The 17,388-nt window shown below is 44.3% G+C and overlaps 1 protein-coding gene across 1 annotated transcript in view; it reads left to right on the plus strand.

Moving 5' to 3' along the window:
• The window catches only part of LOC147692392 (cytochrome P450 2G1-like), a 647,292-nt gene that overhangs the window by 112,360 nt on the left and 517,544 nt on the right, over positions 1–17,388 (plus strand). Inside the window, exon 2 of the mRNA XM_086938615.1 lies at positions 12,376–12,538. Coding sequence (XP_086794741.1) covers positions 12,376–12,538 — 163 coding nt within the window. The remainder of the gene's footprint in view (positions 1–12,375; positions 12,539–17,388) is intronic.

The raw sequence follows: 17,388 nt of genomic DNA on the forward strand, positions 1-17,388 counted from the left end.
TGTACCATGGCGTTTGATCAAGACAACGTCATTATTCGGTATCTTTAACCTTACTGATAAACAAATCAATTTGGCACAAAAAGGAGCAGACTATACGATTCTGAGCATTGAAAAACTTGAGAGATTACCATTGACAATGTCAGAGAGACCTGTCATTGAATGGATAATACATGGAACGATTACAATTCCGATAACAACTTTCCAGTTTAAATACTGCCAAAAGTATATACCTGCAGGCCAGTATGAAAGGTTGGGTAAAGAATACATCAAATCAACCTGGGATTTACCTTATACACACAGATGTTATAGTGAAGGGAACAAGGAGGTATTCCTAATTGGTAGAAATTGTAAAAAATCACTAAGCGGTACACTTCTGTGTCAGGGTATTAATTTGCATGGAGCCTGCGAAGGGTCTTCGAACAACCTTTCATGTCACCTGCATGGAACACCTGCAAAACGGATAGAGCCACTTTTTAGACCACTTTCTCATGGCAGTTACGTTTTAATAAGTGACCACAGCTGTTGTGCCATGCTGCCAGGAAAAGCCTATCTGACAACTGTAACTTCCAGGGCCGTTTGCTGTATGCAAGTATTGTATCCACACAGCAATCCAGATATGGGGGCTGCGTTATGGCCTTCCTTGAATATCTCTTCTATTCGAATTGATACTTTAAGCAGAATGAAGTCTATTCTTTTACAGACAAATGTGCCTTTAACGTCATCCAAAGAAATGTATGATCTGTAAGTGGCAAGGACATCGGCAGACATACATTCCCTTTTATCGACAAATTGCCCCGTGCATTTCGTAGAAATACTAAGCCAAATTTTAAACATGTCTGATACCAGTGGCATCGCACATGTATTTAAGATAATTTTTTCGGGACTGTTAGCACCCTTTGAAACAGTTCTGGGCATCTTCCCGAATTTTGTCCATTCTGTTTTTGGCGGCCTACCCTTAATCTTGGGACTCGTGGCAGGGATTTTATTTTTGCTCCTTCTGCACCGATATGGCAAGCCAATCCACAGACAAGACTCCAGCAACGATGGAAGAAACGATCCTAGCAATACGATACCGAGACCGTATCACTAAGGTCCTCGGATTGGCCCGGCTAAGAAATCTGAATACAACCTGGTTTCTTTCATTCAGACCAATCTGGCAGGATTGCATCTTACCTGTGCTTCGATGTCTGCTATGCGGAGAAGAATGCGTGTTGGACGTCTGTCTTACACTACCATCAGCAGTACCAAAGGATATCGATACTTTGCTAGGTCCTGTAACGACTCATGCATCGTGTTGTTCCCAGTGGCTACCCATTCTGATGACGGCATTCGTTGAGACTTCACCACTACGAATAGGTGGCGGTGAGGTACGAGAGGAAAGCAGCACCAAACAGGTACAACCTTCTGTGAGCATTGCTGATCCAAACATCGATGATAGCAATCGCGCAGAGAACTGCACAGTTGCAGTATTTTCGAACTTGGTCGAACTTTCACCTGATGTGGTAGACCAATTCTTTGCGAGTCTGTCTGAAATGATGTTTTCCCCTGAGCAACAAGAATGAATTTTTTTTTTAAACAAGCACACAGCGTTCCCTGAACTCTGAATTCAGCCTTCAGTTTTGATAAACAAATCTACCGAAAATATTTGGAACAATTTTTTTTCCCCTGAAAGCGAAATTATTTTTGTCCATTTTCCAAAATATTTACTTTTTTGGCACATGGTACTCTGCTTAAAGTAGAACTATTCTTAAAGAACAGAGCTTCTATTTTTAAGATACTAGAGACAATATTTTACCTCAGCCTCTAGCACATATACAGCATTTTGTATAAATATGTGATGGAATGGTCTTGACCTTCTTTTCTGTATTCAGAGCCATTTCATATGTAATTTCGCAATTCATTCAGCTGATATATATATGCATTTATCTGAATGATGACACTGCTTGAAAAGCGTTTATTAACAACAACTAAGGAGTGACTAAGTGCAAACGAATAAAGAATATTTAAACAAAAAATCTTTTTGGTGTCTTTTTCTTCATATACATCTCTCTTACTATCCCCTCAAGAACGAAGAAACCCCTTAAAGAAAATTATTCCTAAGGGGAACCAATGTCCCTGTGTGATTTCCAGAAGGAAATGAAAATCTTATCTTTTTTGTAAAAGGAACCTCACTCATCACTAGTTGGTGACATGCTCCATCATTGGGTCCCCGCTGGGGTGGCCGAATGCCCCCCCAGCGTGCTACAACGCCTGATTTACAGCGGAGCGGGATGTGGTGAGTGCCACAGTGCCCAAATTAAGGTGTGAGTGTAACTGTGGGTGCAAAATTAAAAAATACAAGGTTGTTGCCTATACAAAAATCTTTAATACCGGCCAACCTGTATTAGGTTAAAAACAAAGTGGCGGACAGCTAGGTTCTGTCTTAGGAAACCTGTGTCCTTTAAAAAAAAACAACTGCTCAGTTTTTTTTTTTTTTTTTTTTTTTAAGGACACAGGCTTCCTAAGACAGAACCTAGCTGTCCGCCACTTTGTTTTTAACCTCACACAGGTTGGCCGGTATTAACCACTTCGATGCTATGGGAAAAAGTACTTATCTTATATGATTTCCATTGAAATCAATGTTAAGTGCATGACGAGTTACCCTTGTCATTAGCATCAAAGAGGTTAAAATTTTTGTATAGGCAACAACCTGTATTTTTTAATTTTGCACCCACAGTTACACTCACACCTTAATTTGGGCACTGTTGCACTCACCACATCCCGCTCCGCTGTAAATCAGGCGTTGTAGCACGCTGGGGGGGCATTCGGCCACCCCAGCGGGGACCCAATGATGAAGCATGTCACCAACTAGTGATGAGTGAGGGTCCTTTTACAAAAAAGATAAGATTTTCCTTTCCTTCTGGAAATCACACAGGGACATTGGTTACCCTTTAGGAATAATTTTCTTTAAGGGGTTTCTTTGTTCTTGAGGGGGATAGTAAGAGAGATATATATGAAGAAAAAGACACTAAAAATATTTTTTGTTTAAATATTCTTTATTCGTTTGCACTTAGTCACTCCTTAGTTGTTGTTAATATATTGACTGGGGTACAGGAGTGCCTGCTCATGCCCTTGAAAAGCGTACAGTACCAACACTCATTTTCGTGTATTTACCATATACCATTTCAAATGGGAAATATGTATTTTGGGGTGGGTTGGAAAACACACATGCATCGTTGAATGTTTACTATTGCTTAGTTTTTTAGTAATGATGGACATCAATCCGTGGAGTGGGTGTCATGTTTATATCTAGGACCCTAATTCGATATTCCCGATTCATGCCCTTATGAGGTTATAATGAATAATATCCTGATAAAGGCATAAGAATCAGATCAATATTCAGTAATAGCCCATGCAGTCCAAAGCACAGCACGGCTACTCCCATCGACTCCTAGAAAGCACAACACGTTCTTTAAATAAACCAAGCCTCCAGCAGCCCGGTAAATCTCCCCCTGCTTTTGTTTTGATTTGATTTGAACAAGAACTCCTGGAGTCCAGAAAGAACTGTTATTTCTTAGTGACGTCTTATGTCCAACCTTACGTCAAACCTGGCACCTTTCAGGTATAAATATACTAACAGTTGCCTTAAGCAAACACACAGTGGTTTGGAGCAGAGCGGCCATCTACTTGCCCGAGAGCCCAGCTGATGCGAGAGCCCACGGAAGCCGCCCCTCCCGTTTGACGCACTGAGAGAGACGCTGTCTTTTTCTCCAGCCGAGAAAATCCAGCTCCGGTGCTTCCAGCCTACTCTTGCGGGTGGCTGGGATATCGAGTCCTGAGGAAAGAGATACCAGACCTCCCACATTCTATTACCAAGGTACGGAGCTGACTAAACCCTTAAGAGAAACCTTGATGCAGATTCTTGGCAAAACAATCTTAACCAACTTAACTTAAACTGCTACTTACTCATCCCTTCCCAAGTATTAGGCTTAGGTCAGGTACACCGGGGTAGGCTTAGTTAGAAACACCAGTTGAGTACGTAAGTCAATGTATTTATGTATGTACATATTTTATCCATTTTAAAGTATCATATGGCTAAGAAACCATATCAATGCTTTTACAGTATTATTTCGTAATACTACTTTTACTGTACGCACTTTACTTCATGATAAGTATTGCAATTGTGGCAATTCATTTCTCTTGCATGAGAAAGAAGACTGCTCAATAAATAACACCTTTTTATTGAAAACGCCCGTCTCTCTATTTCTCTGCACTCTGGTGAAACTAAGTATGCACGGTTGACTGAGTGAAATAGCTGCCTATTGAAACTGAATCCCTTCTTGTCTGAGTCAGGGAAGTTCACCCCTCCCTATTCATTCAAGAAAGTTTCTAGTGACCTCTGAGCTAGCTGGCGCAAACCTAAATTAAGTTTAACATAGTCAGTAGAGACCTAGATGACCTCAGTCCTACGTCTACTCTGCTGTTTATGTTATTCCAATGCGCAGAGCTTATTGGGAAAATAGGAACTACACTACAGCACAGTGCCAGGACGTGAGGCGACTGTGAAATGGTGAAGTTTCCAGGGCTTTCAGTGTGTCTAATGTAGCCTGCTCATCCACTGGGAGAGGTTGCAGTTGCAGATCATCCCCGGGGGTATCTCCTCGTTCTCCCTGGCTGGAGCGGAGTTACGATGAGCCAACATCCTGCACCTGTTTGAACCATGATATGTTGTGGGTGATGACTTCATTTCCCTTCTGCGCTGTGATGGCTGTTCCGTTGGTCTTCACTACTGTCCACGTTCCGGGCTCGTGCGCTGTGCGGAAATTTCCTCTGCCTCAGTGGTTCCTCACCAGCACTGTATGTCCGGGTAGATGACTCTTGTCTTGGCTTCCTCTTCCTGTTGGCCTGCTCATTGGTTGTGGCCCTTCTGGCTTGAGCATTGACTGGGTCATATGGTTCTGAATTCCAGCCATCAGCGGCAGGAAGAGTGTCTCTCTGGGACCCTGTTAACATCAAAGACCATGGGGGCCTTTGAGTCGTACAGTGCGGTGTGCTACGATATTCACGTAAGAACTTGTGCATTGCTACCTCCTGGTCAACATGTTCGGACACCGCAATTCGTAGGACCTTGTTGAGTGTCCGCATGAAGCGCTCGGCTTCGCCATTGGCCTGTAGCCACTGAGGTGTGATCTGACGGTGATGCACCCCTAGGCGCTCCAGCCTGCTCCTGAACTCAGTCCCCTGAATAGGAGACCGGTTGTCCGTTTTAATCTCATGAGGTAAACCAAAGAGTGCAAACCTCTTCTTCAGCACTGGTTATAGGTTGGCAAAAGATGTGGATGCAATCACCTCCACGATGGGGTACTTGGAGAATGCATCAATCACCACTGCCATTGTCCTGCCATCTGGAAAACTTCCGAAGTTTAGACTGAGGCGTGACCACGGAGACGTGGCAGGGTCTTCAGTTATGACAGGCGCTGGGCACTCTTGACTGCTAGTGAGCTGACAGGGTCTGCAGTTCCTTACGAGTGTGTCAACTGCAGCTTCAAGACCTGGGAACCACACCTTTTCTCTCATGCGGGGTTTCATCCCGGTGTTCCCCTGATGCCCTTCGTGGGCTAGGGTGGTGGCACGTTCTTGCAGGCTTGCCGGAATGACTAACCGGAATCCTCGTAGTATTACTCCATCGGACGCCATGCTCAACTCGTCTCTTTAACTTTCCAAAATGTTCCCAGTTGGTCCCAGTCTATTGGGTTCCATCCATTTGCCCCGCATAGGAACTCTTCCCACGACCCTCTGGAGCACCTGTAGTACCGCATTGAGCACTGCGTCACTGCCAGTCTCTAGCCAGGTTTTGGCGATAGTAAGAGGCTGTCAGCAGACCCGCTGGGATTTTATATCGACAAACTCCTCAGTCTTCAGGTCATGGGTGCCACCATGTGTCACTGCTTCTGGTGGATGTCGTGACAGGAAGTCCGCCGGGTTCTTCGCCCCCGGGCGATATACCACCTCCATTTGGTATTGCTGCAGGTGTATCGCCCAACGCTCGATCCGCGGTGGGGGATGAGGGGCGGTGCCCCTGAATAATGGCACCAGTGGCTGGTGGTTTGTTACCAGTCGGAAGGGCTGTCCACTTACATATAGAGGGAAGTGGTTGCACGCCCACTTGATGGCTAGCGCTTCTCTCTCGATTTGAGAGTATCTGGCTTAAGTTGGTGTGAGGGCCTTGCTTGCGAACGCCAGGGGGGCCCACGTTCCCGGCTCTGTCTCTTGAGTCAGCTTGCTGGTGTCTACTGTGAGCTTGGTCATTCGGGTGGTGTCAAAGTACGCCATCGTCGCTTTTCCCAGGAGCGCTGCTGAGATCTTCTGTAAGGCGTCTTCTTCTCCTTGGCCCAACATCCACGTTGCGTCTTTTTTTGTCAGAGCACCTAATGGCTCCGCCAACATGGCCAGGTTTGGTATAAACCTTCCACAGTAGGTGGCCATGCTAAGTAAGCTTCGAACTTCCGAAGCCGTCTTCGGAGCCGGTGGCCTGCATGAGGGCTAGTGACTTTTTCGGGTCTACCATGACTCGGTCCTGACTGAACATGTATTCGAAGAAGTCATTCGATCGCTGGAAGAATGAACATTTGTCCCAATGGAGGGTGATTCCGTGTTCTGCTAGACACTGGAACGTGGCGCAGAGATGGCGCCGATGTTCTTCCATGGTCTCTGAATGTATCAGAATGTCATCACTGACATTTCGCACTCCAGAGAGTCCCGACAGCAACTCCCGGACGGTGTTCTGGAATATTTCTGCCGCTGACGAGATTCCAAATTTCAGCCTGCGGTAACGTCCAAGCCCGGTGTGGGTCGAGAAGGTTGCAATATACTTACTCTCTTCGGCCAGCCTCAGCTGATGGTACCCCGCGTTCAGGTCGAGTTTGGAGAACCAGCGGGATCCATTCAGGTCAGCTAGGATGTCATCAACGGTCGGGGTCAAGTGCCTTTCGCATTTGATCGCCTGGTCAGGCAAGACTCAAATCTTGCCAGGTTGTTTTTGGATCTCTGCGATGACCATGGGTGACACCCATGGTGTTGGCCCGGTGAACTTCTCGATGACTCCTAGGCATTTGAGGTGTTGGAGCTCCTTCTCAACGAGTGGCCTGAGATGCAATGGCACATGCCTATGCCTCAAAGCTACCGATTTCACAGCTTTGTCAATGTGTAATTTGATCAGGCCTTTTTGATGCAAGCAAGCCCCTCAAAGAGTTGGGGTAAATGTCCTAGTAGTTCTTTTCTCTGCCGGTCTTTGACTGCGTTGGCAAATGTGACCAGGCCAAGGTCCTCTGCCGCGTGGCTCCCTACAAGCCACAAGCAAATTCTGCCCCTTTATTTTATACTCTCTGGCCACGCCTGGCCAGAGAGTGATACATTGTGTGTAAACCCATCCGGGCTAAAGATGTCCGGGGGTTACCTGCCCCAATGGCAACTAGACCGCTACAGGGGGGTCAGAGGAGCAGTGGAAGCAGGCGAGCCGCACTGCAGGCTAATTGGTCCTGGGCATATTAAGGGCAGATGCAGGCTCGGGGACAGCAGTTACGTGTGATGTCTTCAGAGCTTCAGTGCCCATCTTGGTCAACTGCTTGGCCACACCCCCTTTATCCTTTAGCCTTATTATTAATATAGAATGTACTTACAGCTTGTACGAAAAGTGTGATGGAGGAGTGCACGTCGAGGTATTTTTTGTAAGTGTGGATGAGAGTAAGGTTAATGATTGTTAGAACCCGGAGTCTCTAGTTGGCAATGGTATGTACCTTTGTTAAATAGGGACCCTTCCTCTATGTCAGGACAAAGGAGTTACATGCTGAAGATAACCCCTGCTCACCCCCTTTGGTAGCTTGGCACGAGCAGACAGGCTTATGTCAGAGGCAGTGTGTTAAGCATTTGTGAACACATACAGTAATATAGATGAACCACTACCAACGGACACCACACCGGCATGTATCAAAAATAAGTAAGCTTTATATATTTATTACAAGACCTTAACAACAAAAATCCACAGTACGAATATGCTTTACGGTTGCTCAAAAGTAGGCTTTAGCTTCAAGTGTCTCTGGCAACAGATAACCCCAATGGAAGTTATCACTTCAACGCACAACAGAGTTCTCAGGGTACAGGCTGCCTGCGAGGAGCGCGGCGTTGGGTCCGGAGTCACACCTAGACTCTCACGGGACCATACCTCTAGAAAAACAAACAAAGGCTCTTCTCTGCGTCAGGGAGCTGCAATGTCATGTGGCACAGGGTAGCGTTGGTTCCCTGCTTCAGGGGAAAGCGATGTAGCGGGGCCTAGAATGCGGATGCAGACAGGGGGCGGCTTGGGTTCTTACCGGAGAGGTGACGTTAACCCAGTGCTCGCCCCACAGATCGTTGCTGAGATCTATGAGTCAATGAATACTAGGTCACTCTTGTTGATGATCGGCTCCGTCCAGATAATGATCATGGAGTTGGTTGCAGTACAGCGGCAGGCGTCGGTCTACGAGGCGAGTCGGAGCAGCGATCATGGTCTCGTTGCAGAAAGCGCTGTCATTAGCTTACTGGAGTTGCAGAGTTCCTCTGTAGCAGCTGAAACTGCAGTTCCAGCTCCGCTCAAACAGAAGAGGTGAAGTTGTTATCCCTGCATCTTCAAACAGGAGGCTAGCTCGCTCTATCCCTTGGAGAATGTTTGGCAAGATGATGAAAGTTTTTTCCTTAGTCCTTTCTACCTCTCCTTCGCATGAGAGACACCACCACAGGCCAACCCACTACAGCGCTCTGGCAGAGGGCCAGTAAAACTCTTGTGGTCTCCGGCAGCTCTTTCCCGGCAGAGGGTCGTCTTGTTCATTCCCAAAGTGATCCTAAAGATATGGGTTTGTGGCCCCAGTGGTTATACTCATAAATCCTTTGTCCTCTGACGCAGACGGTCCTTTGCCTGGTCAGAACCAGTTTCAGGTGCATTTCACCAGTGCGTGTCCTCTTCGTTTGGTAGGACGGGCCAGGGTCCTCAGACTCACCACGGAAAGTGGAGCCGACGTTGTGGGAGATGGCCGAGCTCTATTCAGACCCAGGTACCTACTCCTCCCCACCACTCTCAGGACGATCAGCCCAGTGTCGTTGCGCCCTGCCTCCTGGGGTCCCCCCAGACCTGTCACTTGCAAACCCAGACACACAATACACACGCTAACAGAAGCAGAATGGATGGTCAGGCAAGAAAATACTGTCTTTCTAAAAGGGGTATTTTCAAACACTGAATGTTAAAATCAACTTTCCTAAAAGATGCATCTTATCATTCTGAGTTCAGGCACACTAAACTTAATTCTCTACTTGGTTCCTTGGGTCAGTTAGGATTATAAGGTGCTACAATCGAAACTGCCCAGTTTGGCCTTTGGGAAACAGGTACCCTTGCAATAGTGAAAAATGCGCTCGTGTGTAATTCACTACCATGTCACACCACACACTTCAGGGCATGACCTGCCTTCTACATACAACGCACCCTGCCCGTAGGCCTTCTGTAGGGGGTGACTAACATGTCGCAGAGGGAAGGTTCACAGACCGGCGAGTGGTTGCACTTGCCGAGTCACACAGTGGCACGAGCTGCGTACGGCACTCTGCGGTGGCAGGTCCGAGTCATACTTTACAAGCTACTCCGGTGGGTGGTACAACCGGTGCTGCAAGCCCACCAGTAGCTTTTGAATTGCAAGACCCGGGCACCCCTTGTGCACAATACGAGGGTCTGACAGTAAATCAAATACACCAATCATGATATCACAAATTAACATTACTTTACTCAGAAAGCACTTGCACTGCACACTGGACGGCAGTGGCGCAGTGCCCAAAGCTTCTAAACCTGCAAACATAAAAAAACAGAGGAAGCAATCCGTCAAAAAGAGGAAGGGAGACCCACGCCAATGGTGCCAGGTCTGACAATGATTCAGAGTGTAAAGTTGATTGTGTTTATCAGGCGCTAGTAAGTACTGTGGATAGCGCTTTTTTAATGTTATTTCATAGGATTTTGATCTGAAATAGATAAGGTTGAAATAATGGAACAGGTTAAAAGTATTTATTGAGCAGATAGCCTGCACAGAGACATTTATGTGGGAAATTACAGGTTATTTTACACTTTTGAGGATAATTAGTTTGGGAAGAGGGCGTTTTGGTAAGCTTTGAATAGATGCTTTCTTTATTTGGTTTGCTATGCAAAGTCGTTTTCTTATTAGCGACATTAGCGTCATTAAGTAATGTCTAGCACCAAAAAAAGGCCGCAGGAGAGAGATTTTTTGATGAACATATTTTATTGAATTTTAGGCCATCAGACGTGGCAAAGAGGAACGGTAGACACACAAGCATCACAATACAAAATGAAGTGTTGTAACTGTGCGAAGCAGCAATACTCAAGCAGTATACTATAATTACGATAATCAACGCCCGAGAATGCAGGACAGATTTTACTGGACTACTAGTGCATCTAGGGGTAAGATGTTGTCTTAAATAGCTTCAGTGACACATTGGTGAAACCAGATGTTGTGCTCGCATGTCGCAATGAACTCTGGGAATATTGCAGAGGTCGGTAATTTATTTTCCTGCACCATTTTCTGTTCTTCAAAATAGTACGAGGTGTGCTTTTGAGGCAGTTGATGTTTCAAGCAGAAATATCTGTCTTTCTGCTGGGCCTGTAATGTGCTTAAAATATATCAACCTTCACCAGTGTTCCAGCGTTGGTACCATTTTGAACTTATGCAGTGCCAAGTTTAATTTGAAGGAAGCTGGATGTTTCACTTACACGTCATTGACACATTGTGTAAATAAGAGCGATTGACCAGAAAAGCAACTAGTATGACGAAATATTAAGGGGCGAGGGTGATGCCAAAACCCCCTAATGCCTAGCATCTCTAAAGCAAGATGACCAGATGTGTGAGGGAAAGTACCTTACATATTAGCACAGGAGAAAGATATGTGGAAAATGGAAAGTTGCCAAGCAGTGAAATGATTGTTTGAGAAACAGAAACCTTATATACTTTTATATTCAGAGTGTTTTATGATATATGTTTTAGATTTGCGACATTATTATTAGAATCTCTCTCTTTTGCTGGAAGTTTTGCATTTTGGGAAGATACTAGAGAAACTGCAATCAATTGAACAAACATCGTACAACCACTTTAAACGTATAATGGGTTATAATTCCTAAAGCCCCTTTTCAGGTGGTAGTAGAAATCAAATTGATATTTATCTGTGAAATTCAGGTTGATTATAAATGCCCAACTCACAGCAAGAAAACAGAGATTTCTAGAACTAGACATAAAAGTTCCTTAGCGGCTTGAAATATGGAATATGACAGCCATCAAAAAATATAATGTCTGTTTTGAACAAGTGTCTCTTGATCTCTATATATTGCGTTGTTTAAACATAACGGTAATAACCATTTAAGTCAACATTATTGACATAATTTTTGCTTTATTGTAAAGTGAACATTGCTTTGTTAATGTGCTAATGGAATACATAACCTATCGGAACATTAATGTAGAATGTAGTATACAGCTTGTAGGAGAAGTGTGCTGGTAGAGTGCATGTAGAGAGAGGTCTTTTTTGTAAGTGTGGATGAGAGTAAGGTTGATGATTCAGAGTGTGTGGTTGTTTTCACTTTCAGATTGTTTTGTAGACACTGACCATCCTCCTCTGATCTTAAAAAACGTCACCTTGCTTTATGGTTTAGAAAAATAATCTACACCCCGACTATAGACTACTTATGTAAGGGCCATCATTCCACAAACCTATTTAGAGGAATAGCCAAATGATTACTCAATTGAAATAATTAAAAAATGCAGGCATTGCACGGTCGTCAAATATATGTGAATTCTGATCACAACATATTTTTGGTACATTTTAATTTTAGAGTTTTGCCAAGTGCCAATCCACTGGGTCTTTCGGTCTCAACTCTTGACAAACGCCACACAGAAGTGTCCAAATATGATTTTATTGATATCGAACTAAAAATAGCAAATCTTCTTGGATATGATTTCTACGTTGGACCTCAAAACAATGAAATCCTTTTTGTAAACTTGAGTTTGCCTTTCTTTATGAGTGCAAATAACTTGCAATATATAAATTCATGCAATGTTGCAACTCATCTGCAATCAGGAAGTTGAAGATTCATTTGAAGATTTTAGCTCTATATTTTATATGATGGTAATATCAAATAATTAGCCAATATGACCTCTTAGTTCTGTGCAAATGACTATGTGATACTAGTGAACCATGATAAAAACAATACTGGCTCTAAGCCACAGCAAAGCATATTTTACACAGTATTCCTTCTTATAGTGTGCAGGAGAGAACCCTGGTGCATGTATTCTCCTAATGCCTGTGCATTTTTATCAACAGCTCAGAGACAAGTATGGGCCAGTGTTCACAGTTTCCTTAGGAATGAAACAGGTGGTAGTACTGTGTGGACCCGAAGTTCTGAAACAAGCTCTTGTTGACCCAGGAGATGCTTTCAGTGGAAGAGGAGACATTCCTGTACCTCGGGTTCTTTTCAACGGATATGGTAAGAGAATAGTTTATGGTTCAGGGATGTAACACAATGAGGACGCCAGTGACTGTGTGTTCGTCCCTTAATAAGAAGGAAAGCGTCTATTCTGTGTCTTAAAGATAAATGACCCATCATCAATGACACCTCTCTGAAGAGGACATAAGTCTACAAATGATTTCCTCACAGAGTGTTGATATTGCTGACCCTCACAGAGACTTCTTCTTTTGTTTAAGAACCATATATCATTTTAAGTCCTGCCTAACATACCAGAGCTAATCAAATGCCATTGGCATTAGATCAAAACTACTTGGAATCCAAGTACCAAGTGCAGTGCGCGATTAGCAAAGCGAGTGAGAAAGTCAAACTGTACATCTAAAAATGTAATATGATGGGGTTGAAGTTCATTCTTTAGGCACTTTGTACCTATAGAATCGAATTCTAAGATCTCCTTTTTGAAGCTCGAAACCCAATGGTTAATCAGGTCTTTATAAATTCCCTCATGAAGTGGTGACTAATCTCCAGTTAAACACAATTAATAGTTAGCAGAATCTCTGCACTCAGTTGATCTGGAGATTGAAAATTTATTTAAAATATTTGTGCAACACTTCAAACAGTAAAATAGTGGAAAAGATACAAAAATGGTTAGAAAAATAGAGCTTAATTTAATGAACAAAACTGAAACTACAAAAATCCAGTTAGTTGAACCGGACTTATTATTTTTAAAGAATAAACTGAAATGTAGTGCTTATAAGCATAAAGCGACAACAGGGGGCTATCTGGTCGGGCTAGACTGGGTCAAATTCAAACATTCAGGCCAGCCACTATGGAACTGGAAACAGGGACCAGCCTTGGCTTGCTAAAAAAGTACCTTGATTGCTTCGAAGATGATATGTGGGGTGCAGGTGAGGCGATGCAATGTTGTAGGCCTACAAAGAAGGTGATGCATCAGTTACTAGCCACGCGACAGCAGTGATGCCTCAAGGATAGGGTGTATACTCTACGCAGTTGGCGATGCATCGGAGTCGATCCTCGCAACAGCTGCAATGCGTCCGCAGTGGAGGAGATGTGCCGGTTCCGAGGCTTTGCATCAATGGCAAAGCGTGGATTCTTCTGGATCAGCACTTTAAACCCACTTCCAAGGGTCCAGGACTTGGATTGGCACCACTAGGCATGGCACATTCACAGACGTCCAGGTGCTGTAGCATCTGAGTTGGAAGTCTTGTATGTCCCTGTGACTTCAATCAGGAGGCAAACCAGCAAACCCTTGGAGTCACTCTAGTTCACGGTTCAAGTGATGTGGGCCCACCCCTTTTCACACAGGGAAGGACGACAGCAGGTAGCTGGACAGCACAGCAAGAAAATAGTTCCTCCAGAGAAGCAGTCCAGCAGAGTGGCAGTCCTTCAGCAGAGCAGCAGTCCTTTTTCCGGGCAGAGTATCCACAGTTCCAGAAGTGGACTGAAGTAGTAGGGTTAAAGGTTCAGTTGTTATACCCAGTGGTGCCTTTGGAGTGGGGAGACTTAAAAGAAGGGATTTGAAGTGCACATAGGTGCTCCCTTCCTGTCCTGACTCTAGGCTAACTACAGGGGATTAAGTAACCCTTTGTGTGGCGACAGGATGAATCCAATGCAGGTGCTAGTTGAGGCTGTGACCAGCTCCTCCCTCCCATCCTGCCAGGATGGCCTATCAGGATGTGGATGGCCCATCAAGTCAGACCTAAGCTCCCTTTGTGTGTGGCTGTGTAGAGGGAATGCGCAAAGCCTAGCTATCACCCACCCCAGATTTGTGTTGGAGACAATCTGCAGGCCCATAGGGCTAAGAACAGAAAAATTGCATCTTTGTAAGAGTGACATTTTTGAAACCGTAATCATGATTTTGACCTTGTCATTAAAGAGGATTTATCATTACAGTTCCATAGGTACTAAACATGATAGGTCCACCCCCTCTCAATTAGGAATTACAGTGTATTAAATGAACTAAGGAACCCCCAATGTTTTCCTATGAGATGTGTAGTCCTTACAGTAGTGAAAAATTAATTTGGGAGTTTTCCACTACCAGGACATGTAAAGCTTAAAAGTACATGTCTTCCTTTTTACTTACATAGCATCCTACGGGAGACAACCATTACAACACAGTCATTACAACACACTACATTTACAATGCAGTCATTACAACGCAACAGCCTTTGCATCGCATACTATTACAATGCTGCCATTACAACGCATGTCACTACAACGCATGCCATTACAACGCATGTCACTACAAAGCATGCCATTACAACGCATTATAAGGTAAGTAATGGGGAATAGTAATTTTTACCCTTACACTATCCAATACTTACCCTACTGTTGCCCTAAAAGTATTATGCTGTGTAACGGCATGTGTTGTAATGGCACGCGTTGTAATGGAATGCGTTGTAGTTTCTAAAAATGCATTGTGAAAGCATGCGTTGTAAAATCATGCGCTGTAATGGATGTTGGCAAAAGGGTTGGGAGAAGACCACCCTAAGGGTGTCAGGTCTTACAGTTCCCTCCATGTTTCTGTTCACTTTTAAAATCTGATATTCTCTCTGGTTGTTTCTGATCAGAACTTTCATGAATTGGTCCACTATAAATTCGTCCCAATGCTTCCTAAATGTAAGCATAGAAATAGCTCAATAGCCCCGAATGATGAGGTTGATCTGTGTTGGTTTGTTACTATCCCTGCATAGATAGGGGTGTACATGTTACTTCCCTCCCCAGCATTGTCACCACAGTAAATAGCTCGAGGGAAGTTTCTCTCTCTCGCTTGTCATACACCGGTGGGCTAACTCTCCTTAAGCTCAGATACCCTAAATAAGAAAAGTTGATTTCTAACCTTTACCACTCCATTGCACAGATTTTAGTCTGTTACAAACTTTTTTCGTTGCTCTTCATTAAAAATGTAAACTTTTTATATTGTGCTATTCTGTCGTACCCTAATGCAAAACTACTGACCCCTAATGTGAAAGACTCGAACGAAATGCATGTTTAATAATAGAAGATACCATTGTACACTTAGGTCCTGAAAATATTACCTACTTGATTATTAGACTGCAGTATGGCGATAAACATGCAAATCACTGAGTGGAGTGCTCTTGGGGTGATATATCCTGTAAGACCATGTTTACCCTGAGTAGGGTGCTGTCTGTGATTTATTTTCTGTCTGTGTGCTGAACTGTGATAAAAGAAATGCTAATACAAATAAGTTTAAAAAAATAAATAAAAAAAGCATGTGAAAAAATAAATAAATAACTCAATAGAGTATTGTGCAACTAGTCACCATTAGTGTGAATTCTCCATCTTGGAGCCATTAGTTTGTCTGGTTTACTAAATGTAACAGAGGACTCAATGAGCTTTGTTAAGTATGACACCCTCTGCAGACAGTTTGCCACCTATCTATTTTTCTCTGATACCCGCCCCTTGTTTCTTCCTTCATATTTCTCAAATCCAAATAAAACATATGTTGGAGATGCTTAGTCAGATAGAGTTTGAGTAAAAGTTTCCAGTATGGTTGAACATAATCAGTAAACCATCACATGGACCCTCAGAAACATATAAACTAAACACCTTTTCTTTATTGACTTATAAGCTCAGGAAGGCCACCAAAGTCTAGTAATTTGCATACAGCAGCAAAGATCAGACTCAACAGGAATAAAGAAGTAGCAAAAGAGATTAGGGGCAAAGGAGAAATTCAAAAAACACAATTACTGGTGAACTTAGACATATTTTTATAAAAGATTGATTTGTATAAAAGAATGAAAAGAAAGCTAGCTGGAATCAAAGTTCTGAAGACACCAAGTGAGTGAATAAAACCAAACACTTGTATTATGGACTACCTAATTGGAGTTGTATCAGCAGATCACATAATCATTACTTTGTACCACATAGCCTGCTAACTAGAATTCTGCAGGTTAATGGAAATGGAATCATCTCATTTGTGCCATGGGGTGTGGATCTCATCAACTCGTCTAGATTCTGGAGGTCTTGCTTTTTTTCACTTTCTGGAATTCAATAGATGTGCTCCATCAACAATGACAAGAAGCAAATGTTGAAAACCTAGTGATTTATCCATCAGTAGGCTAGGTGTTAAAGATTGCATCTGAAGTGAAGATTTGCTCCTTAACAGGTAAATAATAAACGGGTCGTGGCCAAGCAGGCTGCGATGGTTGACGTGCCTTGCTGAGGCTCCACGGCGGGAGGACATTTCATCTGCTTTACAGCGTCGATCCTGGCTAAGAAATGGACGGTCCGTAATCAGAACCCACGGGCATCCGACGACGATGAGCCCCCGCTGAAACAACACAGGACTGAGAGCAAAACATAGCCGTTAGCAGACCCAATGCTGGGCGGCAAGATGGCGGCCGCCCGTGCCTTCGCCCTACATTCAGGGTTCTGGATATGCTGAGACAGCCACGACCCGAGGCACCACTCACGAGTCCGGGGAGACCGGGCTGCGAAGAACGGGGGCAGCCTGTGTGCCTGGCAGCACTCGGAAGATAAGACGCAGACGAAACCCCAAACATCGAGCGGGCCCCCGTAGCCCCCACCACACCAGCCTCAGCGAACAGCAATAAGCAGGCGCTCCGGACCATACACGCCTGGTTGAGATTGAGAGGAGGCGACGCGCGGAGCAGCAGAAGACCAGTGGCACCGGGTCGACTTCCCCCTCCCGGGCCATCGGAAACCGGAGCACCGTTTAGGCCGAGGCTGCCTGATTCCAACATGGCGCCCGGCTAACGCGAATGCTGAGCCTCCCTGGTGAGGGAGCAAAGAGCCGGTCAGGTTGGGAGTGGATGACGCAGCCTTGAAGACGGTCAGTGGTGGGGAACCCCCCCTGGGGCTGCCTG

Source organism: Lissotriton vulgaris, chromosome 9 (genome assembly GCF_964263255.1).
Source record: "Lissotriton vulgaris chromosome 9, aLisVul1.2, whole genome shotgun sequence".
NCBI lineage: Eukaryota > Metazoa > Chordata > Amphibia > Caudata > Salamandridae > Lissotriton > Lissotriton vulgaris.